Source organism: Megascapheus bottae, chromosome 10 (genome assembly GCF_031878675.1).
Source record: "Megascapheus bottae isolate mThoBot1 chromosome 10, mThoBot2.hap1, whole genome shotgun sequence".
NCBI lineage: Eukaryota > Metazoa > Chordata > Mammalia > Rodentia > Geomyidae > Megascapheus > Megascapheus bottae.
In genome coordinates this window covers 18,181,732-18,201,865 of record NC_143518.1, presented here as the reverse complement: position 1 = coordinate 18,201,865, position 20,134 = coordinate 18,181,732, and the positions used below count along the sequence as shown (strand labels likewise).

General features: G+C 40.6%; 1 protein-coding gene across 2 annotated transcripts in view; it reads left to right on the top strand.

Moving 5' to 3' along the window:
- Positions 1 to 20,134, top strand: part of C10H1orf21 (chromosome 10 C1orf21 homolog) — a 192,248-nt gene that overhangs the window by 104,021 nt on the left and 68,093 nt on the right. For both annotated transcript variants that reach the window (XM_090340255.1, XM_090340256.1), the window contains exon 3: positions 12,659 to 12,753. In XM_090340255.1, the coding sequence (XP_090196381.1) occupies positions 12,659 to 12,753 (95 nt within the window). The remainder of the gene's footprint in view (positions 1 to 12,658; positions 12,754 to 20,134) is intronic.

Below are 20,134 nucleotides of genomic sequence, written 5' to 3'. Positions count from 1 at the left end.
TGCCCACTGGCCTGCATTCCAGCCCCAGGCTTTCAGCCGTCTGCAGTCCAAGTCAGATTGTGAACATTTTTCATCGGTAGAGAAACTATGCTATTTTACCACCAAGTATATTTCAGATGTGCGTTTCCATTTTAAAAATTCAATGGCACTGCTTAGACCAGGGAATTACTTGAGCTGAAAATGACTCTATCCATTTTCTTCCTGCTCTTATTAATGATTTTGCTGCCATCGGAATCCTTCTAATAGTTCTATAAACCCGGATGAAGTCAGGCCCCTGGAAGCCAGAGTCAGTCCAGAGGCACAGTGAGAGAAACATCATATAGCATTGAAAAGCTTTTTAAATTTCACTGAATAGTCTCAAAGAATCCAAAGAGGACTCTTGTTCTTGAATTACAGCCTAGTATCCTGAATTACACTTTTCCATGAATGTAGTTCTCTGCCATTCGGGTGACTTTTTGTGCATCTCTGTTTTGCTTTCGACTATGTCATAATTTCTTTCTCTCTACTCCTCAGCAACTCTCCTTCCAAACCAGTCTCAGGGCTTCTTGCTTCTGGCAGGATGTGCTTTCCTCTCATTAGCTGGGCTCCTCTGTTTCAGTTCTGGGCAGTTGGGGTCTCTGGCTCACCTCCTCACCCTTCCTCAATCTGCATCACAAAGCACACCAGACCATCTGGCCCCTGGTCTGTCTCTATGTATGGTGTCCTGGGAGTGGGGACAGGGTTGCTCAATGCTGAGAAGGTTCTTGTTGGGGTTATTTTCTCCAAAACCTTTTCTTTACCAGAGATTCATTGAAGTCAGAGTTCAATGAAAGGAATTAAGACCATTAGTATGAGCTTTACACACACACACACACACACACACACACACACACACACACTAGTAAAAAGGCCTCCTAGTTACAGAGAGTTTCTGGAAGGATCCTGTGATTTTTTTTTATCTGAAGTGCTTGTGGTTAGAAGAGGTTCCAATTCTAGGGTTTTATTTTTTTCAAATTTTGGAATAACTGAATATACAGAATTTGCATATGCATAATGATATTTTTTGGGATTGGACTCCAACTTTAGATTTCATTTGTTGTATAGAGACTTTGTGCACATTGCCTTGTTATAATTCTGTACAATACTTTCTTTCTTTCATTTTGTCTAGTCTTAGGACCTGAGCACTGTCTTTGGGCTTTTCTCAAGGCTAGAGCTCTACCAATTAAGCCAGAGCACCACTTCTGACTTTCTATGTATGTGGTACCAAGGAATCGAACCCAGGTCTTCCTGCATGCTAGGCGAGCACTCTACCTCTAGGCCAACCTCTCGGCCCTATGTACAATACTTGTAATATTGTTGTGCATGAAATCATTTCATGGAATTTTCCACTTGTGGCAGATGTTAGTGCTCCAGAAGTTTTGCATTTGGAGGTGTTTAGAGATTTTTGCTTTTTAGATAAGGGAGGCTCAAACTCAGTATGGTGTATGTATTTTAAAGACTTAAGCCAAAAACCTTTATTTGAAAGATTACATTTCAGGAGCGGATACATCTTCTGAAGTTATACGAGCCCTTCAGGCTTTATCGTGACAATCACAAGAATTTTCCTCTATACCAGAAATTTACTTCACTACTTCACATTTGTGAGAAACTCCAATGAGAGCCGAGGTCCTGGGTTAGACCTCGGGTTCTTCTGGATTAAGGTTTGGTTCAAACCAGTAGACTCACAGCCAGAGGAGTAAATGAAGAGGCTGTGCCTCAGGTTCCCTCTCTGAGTGATGTGAACATGATAGCCCTCCTTCACAAAATGTGTAAGAATTAAATGGGTATTTATATTTATATGCCTACTTTTCAGGGGGGCTTTTGGTAAATAAATAAATGAAAGCACTGATGCCTCTCTTGGGCCCACAAAGTAACTACGAGCAGGAGTAAAGTCCCAGCATCTCTGCCTTCATTTTTACATTCTCCTTCTCCACTGTTGTAAAACTTTGGTTCAGTCTCCTACCTAACTCTGAACAGAGTTCATTCCTCAAGGAGACAGTGCCCAAAAAACAGGGGTACTCATCTGGCAAGGCTGGAGGCAGAGAGTAACTCTGGTGTCTTGCTGTCAGCATTTACAGTAGCCCTGTCCCATCTCTCCCAAATGCAGGGAGAGTCTCTAAGTATTGTCCTAAAGCTAGTCACCATGGGTCCCAGACACAGCAAGGCCTCACAGGCAGATCACCCCATTATGAGATAGATCACCTCCAAGCCCGAGCAGTCAACTTGTATAAACTGGTTGTCCCCTCAAGCAACAAGGACATTTTTGGACCATCTTGCAGAACCAGATTTGAGATAATAGTGAAATAGACCACACTTTGATCCAGACTGCTTAGCTATGCATACCCTGGCTCTTGCACCATTTTCTCTTCCTTTATTTAAACCTAAAACTCAAATCAGTGCTTGAAGATGTGCAAGAATGCTCCCTCCCTCTCTCTCTCTCTCTCCTCTCTCTCTCTCTCTCTCTCTCTCTCTCTCTCTCTCTCTCTCTCCCTCCCTCCCTCCCTCCTTCCTTCCTCCCTCCTCCCCCCCCCTCTCTCTCTTTCTCTCTCTCATACATTTTATCATTTTTTTACATATTTTTTGACAGTCCTGGGGCTTGAACTCAGTGCCTGAGCACTGTCCTTGGACTTTCTCAAGGCTAGAGCTCTACCACTTGAGCCTCAGCACCACTTCTGGCTTTTTGCTATGTATGTGGTACCAAGGAATCGAACCTGGGTCTTTGTGCATGCTCGGCAAGCACTCTACCACTAGGCCAGACTCTGGCTCCTATATTTTATTATTTTAAAGTTGATATACAGAGAATTTATAGTTACTTAAGTCAGGTGCTGAGTACATTTCTTTTTGAACCATGTCACCCTTTTCTGCATTCTCTCCCAGTGTTTCCTTTCCATCCACACCCACAAGCTGTACAGTTCATTTTGCACATATAGTCTAGTGAATACCACTGCTGCATTTGTTCACCCTTTGTCACACCATTTCTGTGCTTCTCATGACCCTCCCCAAACAGATATAAGAAAAAATGACAAAAAGAAAAGAAAGCAGAAACAGCAACAAAACAACAACAAAGCAACAACAACAACAAAAATCTCTTATTTCCATTTCTTGAAGTTTGAAATCCCAGCTCTCCCTGTGTTGATTAAAGCCTTTTCTTGGTTTTATTTTTCACTGGTACTTTCATTTGCATTATTTGGGGTGAGTGGCCCAACCTGGGTAGTTAGAACCCCTAGTCAGGCCTGTAGTTCAAGACAGGTTTCAGATCTAGAACATTAGCGAATCTCTACAGGCCAGGCACAATGACTAAATTCTGTAATCTTAGAAGAGATCTAGGCTAGCCCAGGTAAAAAGGTAAATCACATGTCATGGTTGAAGTGGTACACACCTGCCATCCCAGGGGATGTGTGGGAGGCATAAGTAGGAGAATTGTGGTCCAGTCTCACTCTGGCAATCACTCCATCATCTGTTTGAAAAAAGGACTGTGGGTGTGGCTCAAGTGTTATAGTGCCTGCCTAGCAAGTGCCAAGTCCTGAGACCGAACCCCAGTACTGTCTAAAAAACCACCAAACAACAAAACAAATGTTGTGGTTAAGAGCTCTATCCTGGACTCAGTTGCTACTGAGTTCAAACCCAGCACATCTCCTTGAAGACTTTAAGTTGTAATAGGGAGTTAGGATGCTGGCCTCCTGGGACTGTGTGAATTAAGTCAAAGCTGGGAAAGGAGAGAAGCCTGGACAGGCATTATCCAGAATGGTTACCAAGGGAACAGGAACCCTGTCATGAATAGCAGAGAAGATTTAGCCAAGCTCAAACTTTTCAAGAGTCCCAATAGTTTTGTGCTAGAAAAAGAACCCATGCCACTGTGAAAGGCAGGACAGGGCTCTTGGGGAATCAAATCAGTCTCTGTCACCACCAGCTGGCTTGTCTTTATACTCTCCCTCTGGGGAAGAGGGCTGAAACCTCAGCCACTCATTCTCTTCCTAAATTGGGAACTGTTACTGTATGAAATTCAGCTCCTGCCCATATATTAAGCCTTAGTTTGCAGGCCACTTATCTAAATCCAGACTGGCCTGGGTCTGGTTGTATCTTTTGTCAGTGGTTCGAAGATGAATGTTCTGGGGCCCTTAATGACTAGGGAATAGTTCTTTGACCACTGACTAATGAACCCCACACAAATGAAGGAAATGGTTTGTCTGCCCACTGGAATGATTAAGTGTGCCAGGAATGGAGCCTGTAGGTCCAGTCTTAGATGTTAAAGGTGCTGTAAGCAGAAGATTTATAACTTTTTATCCTTCCCATGATACCTCTGAGTCTTACGTTTACTTATGTTCCATGTTTTCTCTTGTCCTCAAGAGAGAGGCAAGTTGCTAGGAATGCCAAAGGCTCACAATCATCCAAGGAGTAGGTTCTGTTGGTTGGGGTGTCTCTAGAAGAGAGACTAGATCAGGACCGAGAATAGAACCTTTAGTCTTTCTTGGCTTCCATGCTTGAGCTCTAATGGGTGGGTATCCCTGTCACTTTCCAAATGGAGCTGGGAAATTTGCTGTCTAGAAATGGCAATTACTTTGTACAACTCCCTTGAGATAATAAAAGAATAGAAAAGAAAAAGGGGGAAAGAAGAGACTGTCAAGAGCTGCTCTTGTCAGACTATTGACCAATCTCTATATGTCCAGAGAGTCCACGAGCAACCATCTCACATACCATTTTTACCCTTTAATTTGTCATATATTGTTTTAATGGACAGTTTGCCCTTTTTAAGGAACAGATAATGCAATGGATTTTTACCCTTCTGTCCAAGTCCTTTTTTGCTGCTATGACACCCAGGACAGGGTAATATTTTAAAGATTTTATCAACACTGATTTTTACATCATATTTCAAATGTCATATTTAACAAACAAGGTTCAAGAAGAGAATCTCTATGTGCAATCACTGGCACATAGATTTTAGAACATAATTAAACTGAGGGTTTGTGTGTCATAGATACATATTAATCTGTAATAATACCTTATGTCTATAGAGTATATATCACATCATAGATTTTTATGTCTGTGTGGTTATGTTTATATCTCCAAGGCTGTGTCCATAACCTTGTGTGCCCAAATATTGAGTCACCACTCTTGTACTGTTTGGATCTAATATCCACATATTAAGGATACCATGCGCCTTTTGTTCTTTGGTCTTGACTTATGTCACTCAATATGATTTGTTCTAGCTTCATCCACTTCCCAGTGAATGCCATTATTTCATCTTGTCTGTTGGCTCTTATCTCCAATTAACCACCAGAAAACAGGAAATGACGCTGTGGCTCAAGGGCAGTAATGAGCTGAAGAGCTCAGGGGCAGCGCCAGGCCCAGAGTTCAAGTCCTATGACTGACAAAAAAAAAATTGTTTCTTATATTTCTGAAATCTGGGGAGTCCAAGACCAAGAAGGTGACCTTTGGTATCTAGTGAATCATTCCTTGGCCAAAAGCAGAATGCAACAAAGGACAAACATTCCCTCAACTCATTTTGTGACAGCATCACTTGCATTTAAGAGAGTGGAGCCATCACAACACAATCATTCCCTAAACACCCCGTTTCTCAATAGTATTAAGGTGGGATTAAATTCAACACGAAGTTTGGAGGAGATATCTTAGCGAGCACAAACAATCCCCAGGTGCTGGCGGCTCCTGTAATCCTAGCTACTCAAGAGGCTGAGATCTGGGAGAGCAGTTCAAAGCCAGCGCAGACAGCAAAGCTTTGAGATTCTTATCTCCAATTAACCACCAAAAATCTGGATGTTGAGCTCTGGCTCAACTGGTAGAGCACTAGCCTTGAGCAGAAAAGCCCCAGCTCTGAGATCAAATCCCAGTACCTCTCCCCATCCTCCAAATAAAAATCCAAACAATAGTACACAGTACCACCACAAGAAATCTTTATCTCTGGTGTTCATCTCTACTGCATTAGATTGAAACAATCCATAGGGGAAAAAACTAAGGTATTTTATATTAAATTTGTCAAAGCTTGATTTTAGAAATGTTCCCAACATTAAGAATAGGCACTTTATAATTACTTTGAAGCAGCTTAAGTATTGGTGAGATTATGATAATTATGCCTTACTCAGGGAATTGATAATGGTATGTGTGTTTGTCCAGTTGAGTGTCTATGCATGAGGTTCTTCCAAATTTAGAATCCATCCCAGTGAATTGTGGGAGTAAAATGTGGTTAGCCTGGGTGTGCAGAGAGGATTGCATTCCCAGAACAAGCTGGTTTCAACACATGCATGGTTCCCTCAAGATAGCTAGCTTTCCTGACCTCCTCTATCCCTTTCCCTCGATGCTTCCAGGACAATTTATCAGAGACCAGCACACAGCAGCTACTCAGACTGTCATATAGGTGGTTTTTTACACGAGGAATAGTAGAAATGGTTAGAAGGGACCCAAGCTCAGATATGCTGACATATCTTCTCTGGTCTCCAATATCTCTGTAATTAAGCTTATGTTACTACTCACTCATCAATTGCTACAAAAATGTGACTATAATACTGCTATATTTTGGAGATTAGGATGGTGGGATAGACAAGACAAATTTAAAAGCATAACACAATTATGTAGTAGTTAAGTACAGATGTTACATATCTTGGTTTCTTATTCCAGATCTGCTATTTATATAAACTCTGTGAATTGAGGGAAGGATAAGGAAAGAGGAAGGGGAGAAGAAGGAAGCAAAAGAGAAAGGGTGAGAGAGGAGTGGGGAGAAAATGGAAAAGAGGAAAGGAGGGACAAAAGAAGGAAGAAGTAGGGAGAGAATAAGGAAGGGAGAGAAAGAGAATGGAAGGGAAAGATAAATTTCTAGATTTGATGGAAAACATCAACACACAATCCTGGAAGCTCAGCAGCACCTCAAAGAAGAAAGGCTGATTTGTCCAAAGTGACTCTGCTGGCCCCTAAAGAGAGATTCATAATTAGTAAGAATCACCTTAAAATTGAGCAAAAAGGGTAGGTAAAAAATGTGAGAATTGACCTTGAAGACATACCTTATGAAAATGTTACCCTAGAAGCAGGGCCAAGGGAAGCCAGGAAAACATTGGAGGGGTGAGTGGGTGTGTGTGTGTGTGTTTTATGAGAGGATTTAGGACCACTTGACAAGACAAAGTTGTCTGAGGTCAAAGATCCACTTTACATTTCTGGCCTTCCATCCAGAAACAGAGGAAGTGTTAACCCTTGTCTACCCCTTCAATTACCCGAATCTCAACATCACCTCCTCTTATGACCCCAGTACTGGGGTTGATAACAAAGCTCAATTCTATCCAGTCCAATCCCTAGATTCCCAGGGAAAAAGAAAGCAACCCCTTCTTAGTAGTTTCTGCTCCAAAATGCACTTTGAAGTGCAGACCATCTGAACTTTGATTGGTGGGGTATTGTTTGTGTCTGCTTTCAAAAGCTCTTCTTTATCCAGAACCCCAGTGGCTTAATTCCGGGGCAGATTTTTGTCCTCTCCAAGTAGTTGAGTATCATTAGCAGGACACCATGGGGTTAACCTTGTTTGAGATGTTTCAATTGAAAAAACTCATTAGCTGAAGCCACCTTTTCTCTCAGGCATTGTGCATAGAAGACTTGCTACGAAGTTGCCTTCATAATTAATAAAACTTACTTTAATCAGCTAGAGAGAGTGAGCTTATATCTGAGTTCTTACAAAGCCAGGAATTTTTACAAATGTACCTTTTAGAGGCAGGACCCCAGGATAAGAAAGGATCACACAGTTGTTTTCCCAAACAGCTCAAATCTAAATCTGCTTTGACACCTTCTAGCCAAACCTCCTTTTGATTAATGACTGCCACCCCAAACAAGCAAACACAAAAACCAGCCCCTCCATTATAATCTCAAGATAAGCTACTAAAAATGTCACCAAGACATTGCTTTTCCCCAGATCTATTTTGACTAGCACAGCCTGCAACTGTTTACACGGAGGAATGGGGAGGTAGCCTCCTGTTCCTGTCGTGCATTTCAATAAGCCACCTGGCAAGATGAACAGGAAGAAGAGAAAAATGGTGACCAGGTGCGCAGAAGTGTGAGGAAGATGGTCCTGTTTCTCTCTCCTCTTAATCAGATTGGCACATTGATCCTCTGCCAGGATTCTCTGGCTGGTAACAGTGGCTGGCCTCACTGCCTCAACTGTGGCTCTGAGAAAAAGGAGCCTTCAGTCTCAAAGAAATTCCCTTGAGCCTTCCACAAAAGGAAATCTGGATTTCGGCCTCACTGTCATGACCCCAAATGCTGCATTTGTCCTGGCAGAGGTCTGGGGGAGAGCTGTTCCTGATGGCTGCACTGCCATGGAAATGTGAAACACATTGTTAATGAGTTGTCTGTTTGCAGATGGACATCTTCATCCCAGCATCAGCCTTAGTGAGATTTGAGAGATGGCTCTTTAAGTATCTTCTTTGTCCAAATTGTGGCTTCTCTAAGCATCTAGCTGACATTTTTTGCTTTATGCCATGATAGATTTTGGGCAGAGCATATGTAAGTAGTAATGACATGTTTGGCTTTGTTATTTTGGATATCTTTCTTCCTTTCTTGCTTTCTTTCTGTCTGGCTTGCTTGCCTGCCTTCTTTTCTACCTTCCTCCCTCCCTCCCTCCCTCCCTCCCTTCTTCCCTCCCTCCCTTTCTTCCTTTCTTCCTTCCTTCTTTCTTTGCATGTAATCATATTGTGTTCTTTTAATATCATCTTAGCTAGCCAGCTAGGATGGCTAATGATTCATTAAAACCTAGCTGTATTCTAAATGCTTGGAGATTTTTGTCTTGATAGAAAAAAAAAAAAAGGATAAAACCTATGTTTGGAATAATGTTACTTTGAAAGTCATGTTACCAGGGTTTGCCATTTCCTTGGAGAAAAACATTAAGGAAATATTAATAGATGTAATTTAATGGAGCTCCTAGAGTGATAGGAAAATGAAGGTTGGATATTGCCACAGGACTGTGGCATAGCAGATAGCAGGACAATTGGAAGGAAGGGTGGCTCTTTCCCAGACACGCCTTTTGCTAAGTAAGATGGGAAGAGCCAGCTGGGATTTTCAGGTCTGAAAATGTATGCTCTTCCCTATCTTATTATTTGAATCATGTAGATAGAGTCATTGAATCTATTGGAATTTTAATTTATCTGTATGATTATATATCATATATGTGACAGATGTTTATATATTATATATGTGACATATATATGTTATAAACACACATATAGTGAAATGAGACCTGCAAATGTGTGTGTGTGTGTGTGTGTGTGTGTGTGTGTGTGTGTGTGTGTGTGTGCCAGTGTTAAAGCTTGACCTCAGGGCCTCTGGCTCTCACTTAATTAGTGTTCTTAATTAGTGCACTTGAGCCTCACCTCCAGTCCTGGATTTTTGCTGATTAATTGGAGATATTATGCTTGAGGATTTTCTCCCCAGAAGGCTTTGAACCACAATTCTTATATCTCGGCCTCCTAAATTACCTGAATTATACATATGAGCCTCTAGTTTCTGGTTGCTTTGCAAATATTTAAGTAATTAGAGATGCACCAGAAAGAACTAAGATCACAATTAAGTTTAATTAAATATTGGCAATTGTTTCATCAAGCCATAATTATAGATATTAATTAATATTCCAAACCCAATTCAGAGGCTTTATTGTTTTTACTTTTCTTTTTGAATCTTTTGTTTGTTTGTTTGTTTTGTTTTTGTTTTTGTTTTTGTTGCCAGTTCTGGGCTTGAGCTCAGGGCCTGAGCACTGTCTTTGGGCTTTCTCAAGGCTAGAGCTCTACCACTTGAGCCTCAGCACCACTTCCGGCTTTTTCTATGTATGTGGTACCGAGGAATCGAACCTGGGTCTTCATGCATGCTAGGCAAGCACTCTACCACTAGGCCAAACTCCCAGCCCTTGTTTTTACTTTTATTTGTCTTTTTGTTGTTTACATTGGAGACATAATTTATGTCTTAAAACTGACAATTGTTTCTCTTTATGTGCTTTTCAGTAAATAATTCTTAATTGTGTTGAAATTTTCTTTCTTTTCTGAATACCAAACAGGGATGTGAACTTTTTCATTTGTATTTCTACAGAATGTTCAGTTTCACTTTTAAGAAAATATCTTTAAGGGGTCAGGAGTTTGGCCTAGTGGTAGAGTGCCTGCCTAGCATGCACAAAGACCCAGGTTTGATTCCTTGGTACCACATACACAGAAAAAGCCAGAAGTGGTGCTCTGGCTCAGGTGGTAGAGTGCTAGCCATGAGAAAGCCCAAGGATAGTGCTCAGGCCCTGAATTCAAGCCCCACAACTGCCCAAAAATAATATCTTTCAGTGTTTTTATGAAAGGATTTCAATTCAATAATCACCATTGCATCATGCAATACATCTTGATCAGTGCCACCCTTCCAGCCACCATCTTTCCCAAACCCAGCCAAATCCTCATTTTATTTGTTTGACACAGAGTTTTTCTATGTTGTCCTTGAACTTGAAATCCTCCTGCCTTAGTCTTCTGAGTGCTAGATTCTAGCATGCACCATTCACAATTGTCTGTGAAATTCTTTGGAATTGTAATTATGAATTAAAAGCCACAAATTAGCTTCTTAAGATATTCAGGACTCAGAATCCCTAGATTGTGTAGTACTATAACCTTACACCAGGCTCTCCACTTTCTGTAGAAAGAGGCAGAATCATATCTAACTTAAGTTGTTAGGTAGAACAAACAGGTGGCTTTGCTGTGAGCATGGAGTTCACATGCAGAACTATTTAAATATATTAGTGTCACAAAATGACAGTTCTGAGAAACATTTGGCCAGCATAATTACTTGGAAAACTATTTCTATAACTGTCTTGAGGATGGTATGTTAGAAAACCTAATGAAGAAGAAGAAGAAGAAGAAAAAGAAGAAGAAGAAGAAGAAGAAGAAGAAGAAGAAGAAGAAGAAGAAGAAGAGGAGGAGGAGAAGGAGGAGGAGGAGGAGGAGGAGGAGAAGGAGGAGGAGGAGGAGGAGGAGGAGGAGGAGGAGGAGGAGGAGGAGGAGGAGGAGGAGGAGGAGGAAGAGAAGACAGGTTCCAGTGGCTCAGAACTCTAATTTTAGCTACTCAGGAGGTTGTGATCTAAGGAGTGAAGTTCAAAGCCAGCCCAGGGAAGTGACTCTTACCTCTAAAGAACCACCAAAAAGCTGGAAATGGAATATGGCTCCAGTGGTAGTATTTTAGCCTTGAGCAAAAAAGCTGAGGGTCCTGAGTTTAAGTACCAGTAACTGCACATACCAAAAAGGAATGGGGAGGAATAGGAGGAGGAGGAGGAGGAAAGGGAGACAGGGGTGAAGGGAGTGAGGACTGAAGGGAGGGAGGGGGGGAGGGAGGGAGGGAAGGAAAGAGAAAAAAAGAAAAAGAGTAACACAGGGAGTTTGTAAGAAGGTAGATATTGTATCCAATTAATTCTGACCAGTAAGAAAATATATCACAACTTCTTAAACTATGAAGCATGAACTCACTTTGTGGTAGACAACTATTTTTCTTATTATATATACCCATACCATCTGGCAAGCAAGCAAGCAAGCAAGCATCAGTTTGTTGATACTAGTGGCTTAAACCTGTAATCCTAACCACTCTGGAGACTGAGATTCACGGTTTGAAGCCAGCCTAGGCAGGAAGGTGCCTAAGACTCTTATCTCTGATTAACTACCAGAAAGCTGCAAGTGACACTGTTGCTCCAAGTAGTAGAAAGCTAGTCTTGAGCTCAAGGACAGCACCCAGACCCTTAGTTCAAGCCCCATGACTCAATAAAAACAAAAGTTACACCAAAGATGACTCAAGTCACTCTGTTTTTGAACTTTGGAGGTCCAAGTCATTTCCTGTTGACAGGAATCTAATGAGAACGCCATCATACTCATCACCTCTGTCCTCCGTCCTCTGTCCTGGAGGAAGACGCCAGCTGATATTGTCCTGATTTTGTCCTGGAATGATGATTGACATTGGGAATTTACAGCCTCCCTGGCTGATGGGAAGTACAGTTTCATCTGTGACTTTGTACACTCAACAGCTTACAGTAATATCCTTTCCTACTAGATCTAGTTCATATGATGGGTTTTCATGGGTGTGACTTTACTTCCTGTGGTAACTGCACACTGCTCAAAGATTTAATATGCAGGTCATAGGCAGGAGAACTTCACTTCCCAATTGTTTACATTTGTTTGTTTATCAGTACAACTCCTAAGTCCTAAACAGTGCTCTGTTTTCATATAAGAAAGAAATTAAGGTGTAATCATGCCACTTGAAAATTACCATTCCAAGCCTTTTACACTAGTATTCTCTTGAGGAGAACTAGGAATTTTTTTTTAATTTTCCTGGGTCATTTTGTGTCTCTGTGTATATAGATTTAGAGCACTCCTTAAGCAGATTTGCCTATTTGTCTGCTTCCTTGCTGTCTGTGAAGGGACTGGGCAGAGTTCTCATGTCCTTGCTCTGGATGCTGAGCACATCCAGTCGACAGAACAGATCCAAGATGTTTGATTGAGCCTTTTCCAGATTGTTCCAGAGGATCTACATAAAAGGGCCAGAGGGAAGAGAGTCTAACAAATTAAGCCACAGGACCTCTCTAACTGGCAGTTTTCTTTGATTATGAGGGACAAAAATGTAAGATGTCTTTTCTTTTTTTGGCATACAGATGAATATAGGATCAAACCAGTGGAAGAGGTCAAATACATGAAAAATGGGGCAGAAGAAGAGCAGAAAATAGCAGCCAGGAACCAAGAAAACTTGGTAAGAATTAAATCTACTCTTTAATGATGACTTTGGGTAACATGGTTGTAATAAAAGCTGCGCTGTACATTTAAACTGCAAGTCACATACTGGCACACGATTTCTGGAAAATGTTGTGTCTATTTCTAGCCTGCCTGGAAGCTACACCATTACTCCCTGTATCCTGTTTGTTTCAAATAAGCCCCTTTTTTATCTTGATAAGGAATGCTCCAGGGAACATACAGCAAAATTATTAATGTCTTTAATAACTGAAAGGGAAAAGATGAGTTGTGTAAGATTGATATTTATGGATAGAGATTTTTTTTTTGTTTTCTCTCCATGTCTTTTAACTTTTATCCAGTTCAGGATAAATGGTAAAGTTTTATTATTCTGGATAGGTAATATGATTAGGAAAGCTGTCTTGCAAAGGAAAATTATGTACTGCTAAGGTAGGTCTCCAAAGACTTTGCACTTCTGGGAAGGATTGTGGGGGTTGGTTTTTTTTATTATTGTTTTGTTTTGTTTTGTGTTTCTGTATGACTTACTGAAGCATGAACTCAGGGCCCTATGCCCTTACTTCACTTTTTCACTCAATGCTGGCCCTCTGTCCACCATTTGAGCTACCGGGTACATCCAGCTTTTTCGTGGTTAATTGGAGATAAGAATATCACAGTTTTGTCCTCCCAGGCTAGCTTTGAACCTCAGTCCTCAGATCTCAGTCATTAGAATAATTAGGTTTACAGAGATGAGCCACCAGCACCTGGCTGGGATTGTGGGTTTTGTGTCAATATAAGACTTGTTGTTCAAAGGAACTTAGGCTCAATGGTTTCCCTCATTCGTCATAATCAGTAGAAACCTTGGGCCCTACTAGCAGAGATTTGCAATAGAGCAAAATCTTGATACATAAGGACATATAATGTGAAGCTAATTGAAAGGACTTCCAGGATAGTGAAACAAAAGCCATATAATGAATGATTGTTGTCCTTAATGTACTATGTTGTCTCTCATCTCCTTTGCTGTCCCTTGGTTATCTCATATTGGTATAGTATCTCACCTTGTTATCTGATTTATTGAATTTATTTGTATTTGGATATTTGAAATTTGATAGGGAAGGGGGGAAAACCAAGACGGGTGGGGGGTGGGGGGGGGGGAAGGATACGGGTACCAAGACATGTGAAAGGGTATCAATGCATGTGAATTAATGCACCTTCTATTTGGCAAATATCATGTAACCCTTTTACTAATTACAATAAAAAAAAAGAATGAAGCAAAAAAAAAAAGAATGAGTTAGGGTTAGGGTTAGGGTTAGTGTGAAGGTGGGCTGAGGGTTAGGGTTAGGGTTAGGGTTAGGTTTTGGGTTAGGGTTAGGGTTAGGGTTAGGGTTAGGGTTAGGGTTAGTATGAGGGTATGGGTGAGGGAGAGGGTTAGGGTTAGGTTTAGGATTATGGTTAGGGTTAGGGTTAGGGTTAGGTTGAGGGAAAAAAATAAAAAAAATAAAAAAAAATAAAAAAAAAGACTTGTTGTGACATGAAATATGTTACAAACTTTTTCCCTTAGTATGAATCAATGTACATGTTCAACTCTGTTATTCTAATTCTATAAAAATAATTGTTAGTGGTTACATAAACTGATTTATTGGAAGTTAATATTGTTAAGAATATTTGTTCAGTTGTATTGGCACAAAATAGTAGTTGTTTGTATTTTGTATGTGTTTTTTGATTACTTGCTTTCTTTTATGACCGAGTGAATGCGTTTTTAAGAAAACTACGCTACATCCAGATGAGGAACTATGGCTCAAGTGGTAGAGTGTTAGTATTGAGCACAGAAGTCCAGGTACAGCACCTATGCCCTGGGTTCAATCCCCACACCAACAATCAATCAATGAATTTGCATTATCAAAACAACTGCATTTCTCCTACATTCCTTTTTCCAACTTCTTATGATTTCTGCTACAAGCAGCAGGAACTAGCAGAATATTATCTAGTACTTTTGAGGATTTCAGACTATCATTTCCCATATACTCTGGTGAATATTACAGGTACATCATTTTGCTTTATTCTCTTTTGAATATATCATTTCTAGTCTGTGCTACTAAAATATCAGGAAGTGGACATTTTAGGTCCTTCACAAAGGGGAAAAAAAGGCCTGAATACGTTGCTCAACAGAAGATGCTTCAGTAGCATGCAAAGGCCCCAGGTTCTATACTTACCACCATAAAAACAAAACTCTAGATAATGAACTGTTTCGTTAGGCAGAAAAGTCTGTGAGACTCTGGATAAACACACAAAAAAAGCTGGAAATGAAGGTATGGTTGAAGTGATAGAGTGCTAGTCTTGAGCACAGAAGCTCAAGGATAGGATCCAGGCCCTGAGTTCAAGCCCCAGGATAGGCAAAGCAAGCAAGCAAGAATGAATTGAATGAATGAGTATTATGTAAGTGACTGAAAGTCATCATCCTATAGTAATAATAGGTTTTTAACATCAACACTTAAATCTAGGAAAACATAGCTAGGATTAAAAGGTAAAAGTATATACTAGACTTCTTACATGATTTTTTTTTAACTCTGAATGGATAAATTCAAGACCTAGGTAGATGAATTATTTGCTTCATTTGCCTAAAAAGTACAGTTTTTCCATGCTTGATAGAGCTCTGGTTTGAATCACAAGTGCAATCTTCAACCCTATTATCTCCAGTAGAAGAGGTCGTGAGCAGAGACTTTGCCCTGAATCTGACTACCAGTGTGGATCTCCATATCATATGCTGGGGTGTCAGGAATCCTAAAGGAAGTACCCCTCTGACTTGGTGGCTTGTGGGTTCTTCCTCCATGTGCCCACATTCTAGTTAGGAAAGTGTGGCCCTGTGCTTTCCCTTTTAGTTCTTACGTCTATCACCTTCGTGTTAATGTACTCTTTGACAACACCGTGTACAGCACTAGCACTGATATCTTCCTATGTAGACTGAATAGCGAACTAAAAACAGAAGGAGAAAAAAAAAAAAAACCTTCCTTCTGGTCATTCTGACTTAGTCCAGCATCATGTCTCCTTTTCTCTGCCAGCCAATTAGAGTTAGGCCCCCAGTTGCACTGTTTAAGTGTGTAAAGGTTTGCTTGGGGAATGGGGAGCAATTGTCTACTTCTCAATCCCTTTCCTTCCTCCCTCCTTCCCTTCCTTCTTTCCTTCCTCCCTGTCTTCCTCCCTCCCTCCCTTCTTCCCTTTTTACCTTCCTTCTTATGGTGCTAGGTTTGAACTCAGACCCTCATGCTCACTTGGCTGGCATGCTCAGCTTATACTCTACCACTTGAGCAATGCTGCAGCCTTACTTTCAGCTGGTTAGTTTGAAGGTGGAGTTTCATGGATGGCTCTGTCTAGTCTGGCCTCAAATCATGATATTCCACATCTCAGCCTCCTGCGTAGCTAGGATTGCAAGGGTAAGCCATATGGAGGCCCGGCTAACACATGGCTTTCTAAAATTGATATTTATTTTTACTTGACTGGTAGTATGTTTTCTGAGTTCACTGCTTTGTTCTTTGCCATACATAAACAAGTATTGGCCATGCATGTTGTTTGGGAAATATTAGTAACATCCTGAACTTGAAAATTAGATTGAAAGTGACATGGAATCGATTTAGCTTTGCTTTTTACAATCTTTAAAATAATTTAAGTTGCAAAGTTTTAATGTTTTTAGACATTAATCACTTTAAAGAATGAATTTAGTATATGCCAGGGGGCTTTTTTTTTTAAAGATTTGTTATAAACAGGTGCTGGGGGCTCATTCCTGTAATTCTAACTCCTCAGGAGGCTGAAATCTGAGGCTCATGGTTGGAAGCCAGCCCAAGCCATGAGACTCTCATCACTAAAGAGCCAAAACTAAAGCTGTGCTTCAAGTGCTAGAACACTAACTTTGAGCCACAAAGCTCAAGGACAATGCTCAGTGCTGAGTTCAAGCTCAGGACCAGCACGTGCATGTGTGCGCGGGCGGGCGTGTATACACACACACACACACACACATACACACACACACACACACACACACACACACACACTCCATTTGTTTTAGAACAAACAATTTGAATTAAGTGACTCAGTGAAAGAACCAAAACATTATGATGAGACGGTGAAGACTTTGGGCTCAAGAGGCAGAAGCTACCTGAGTTCAAAGCTCTGCTGTGCTGCTTGCTTACTGTGGGAATAAGTTACTTTACTACACAACCTTTCATGGCCCAGACAGAGAAAAGCCAGTGCCTCCTGGTGCTTCTATGAGGACTCTGGTGATATGAAGAAGAGAATATTGTGTGCTGTACATGTACTGGGAGAGAGGAGACAAAAGGAAAGAATAGAGAACACAGCAGCTGGAGTTTCCCCCTGCCTTTTGCCTTCTTTGGTGAGAGATTTCTAAATGAATGCTATAAGTTACTGCCAGTGTTATGTGCATTTTGAAAAACTTTACATTGGCAACTAAAATCATTTCTAAGCCTACACTGAGCATGTTAGATGCAGAGCACATTCTGTGTATCCAGATACTAGGTGTGCTTAGAGTCACTTTTCGCAAGGAGCTTAGACAGCTGAGAGAGCAGTGTAGTTCGGCTGCATTCATTGGTTGTCTGCTGCAGACAAAGTACTGTATTATTCTTCAGAAGGCAGAAATAAAGAAACCATAGGCTCAGTTTTTCTAAGGAGTTTGTGTTACAGTAGAAAAGGTAATTACCAAATGACTACAAATGAAACAGTCTGACTGAATTCCAAGAAAAAGCAACAAGTTGCAGCCAGGTTCGCTAGTACATGTCTTCAACGCCTGCTTCTCAGGAAGCTGAGACAGGAAGATCTCAAAGCCTTCCTAGGATAAGTGAGTATGAGCTCCTATATGAAAAGCAAACTAAAGATACACAGAAGGACTGAGGTATGGCTCAAATTACACAGTGCTTGACCACCATGGGCAAAGCCCTGAATTCAGTCACCACAAGTGGAGAGAGAGGTTAAAGGAAAGGGAAGAAAAGAGGGAAAGAGAAGCAGACAAATGCTACAAGTACTCAAAGTGGTCAGAGATCATGTCTGTTGGGGTTCGGACCTGCTTTATGAATGAGCTGAGTCTTTGATGGGTCTTGAGGTGTGGAAGGAGGATGGGTACTCCCAAGTAAAAGTCACAGATGAGGAACACAGAATATAGTCCATTTAAGCATGTAGCACTGTTTGAGGAATGGCAGGAGAAGGAAGAAGGTGCGAGGAGTAAGGAGAATCTGAATATGGATGAGTGTCGGAGCTTCATGTCCTGCTCCTCTGAGTATACTGGATTAGAAAGGCTCCAACTGTTGCCAGGCCAAGGACTGGAAAGATGGGTCGCCCAGGCTGGGGTGTGCTTCCCTACACATGTTCCATGCCTTCCTTTTGGCTTGTTTACATATTACCTTGAGACTACTCAATGAGAAGACTCCCTATCTTCAAGAGAAGTCTCTCCAGCCATCTAATCTGTCTCTTCTTCATTCCCTGGGATTCCATTTGTGTTTGCCTTTACACTACCCAGCACTCCTGTCTCAGCATAACAGAAGAATTTATTTAAAGTGGATTCTCTCACAGTTAGCTCACAAGCTTAAAAATGTACTTTGTGGCTTACAGTTGTGTCTAGTATGGAGCAATGCATATTCCCAGTAGGTGCTCAATAAATGCTGAGATCTCCAGTCACTTGACACTTTGGCCACTGTTTCTAGGGCTGCAGGAGATTGTGTCAGATTCTAAGGCTGAGTCATATCTATATCGTTTATATTCTCTCCATTCAAAGATAGGCATTTGTCCCAATTTTTATCCCCATTTACCATCCACGTGTTCACTTTGCTTCTCTCAGCTTCTTATCTTTCTTGAGGAAGGCAGTGCACAGTGCCATGGGCATTTGTTATAATTATAAGAATTCTACATCCATAAATCCCCATTTGAAACGCAGGGTCTCCATGTCTAGTGTCATCATTTTGGTGAGATATCTGAAACTTCTGTACTTCAAGTTCATCCAGAACCTAAGGGGGAAAATTGTTAAAGCACTAGAAGAAAATATAGGGGAGATGTATTTCACTTCTTAGCCCAAGCTATAGAGAAAAGAACTTTCTTTCATTACATAACAACTAAGTACTATAAGACAGATGACTACAAGAAATAAATAGTAAATAGGTAAAAGTGAAGGGTTATATTTATAATGAATGAAAGACAAAGGATTAGTGTCTGGGATTTAAAGTGTATTTGTAAATAATTAAGGAAAAGTCTTCCTAGTACTTTATTAAACTGTAAGTTCATTGTTAATAGGAATTATGCCATCAGAATGCTCTTCTGAACATACAATACTTTGGTCAATTTGTTTCTATATGTCTGAATATGACACTGTTTATATTTTCTTATATGTTTATAATGTAGATCTAGGAGAGAAAACACATATAAGAGAAAATTGTCCTTTGCCTGAGCCTGACTTCACTCAATATAATTTTTCCAGTTCCATCTGTTTCCTTGCAAATGGCATATGATTCTTCCTAACTGATAAGTAAAATTACATTCCATTGTGTGTATGTTTATAGATGCAAATATATGTCTATAGATGCGTGTATACATATATGTCATATATTCTGGATCCACTCATCCATTTCCGGGAATTTGGGCTGTTCCTATAACTTAGCTATGGTGAGTAGTGCAATGAACATGGTTGTACAAGTGTCTTAGCTGTAACCTGACTTATAATCTTTTGAATGAATGTCCAAAAGTGATATTTCTGGCTTATAGGATAGTTCAATAATTAATTTTTGCAGAATGTCCAAATGCCTTCCATAGTGGTTGCAACAATTGTGAATGGAGGTGGGAGGGTTATGAGAGACGGAGGTGAGCACTGGAAGGGATGACATTGTGCCCATGTACTGTGAGGCTGAATTACAAGCATTTTATACAACTGCTTTAAGAAAATAATAATAGAGAAAATCAATCAAGTGCACAGGAAAAAGGTAAAATGTAGTATGTTAGGGAACACATGGTTTATGAGACACCCTATTGAATGAGAAATGTACAGAATTATATTCCACATCATTAACCTGGCACATACTTTTTAACCAACACCTCCTACCCTTCCTCTCTCTTTTAGACACTGCAGCTCAAGTCCTTGTTCTTTAGGTGGCTATTGGGCCATTCTCTAAAACACCCACATGTTTTATTCAATTTCATTTGATGTTTTCCAAGAGTTAGTGGTGTCTGATTGTCAACCCAGTTTATATTGGTGGAATGTCTTGTCTTTGGGTAATGTAAGGAATATGCAAACCAATAAAACCTAAGGTGAAAAGAGCTATGTCTCTGAAAACTAAATTGAATGCTATGAAAAGTCAATGGAGGAAAGCTTGCTGCTCAGTTCCACACTCAAATAAGTTCACAAGGTCTTTAGGTCT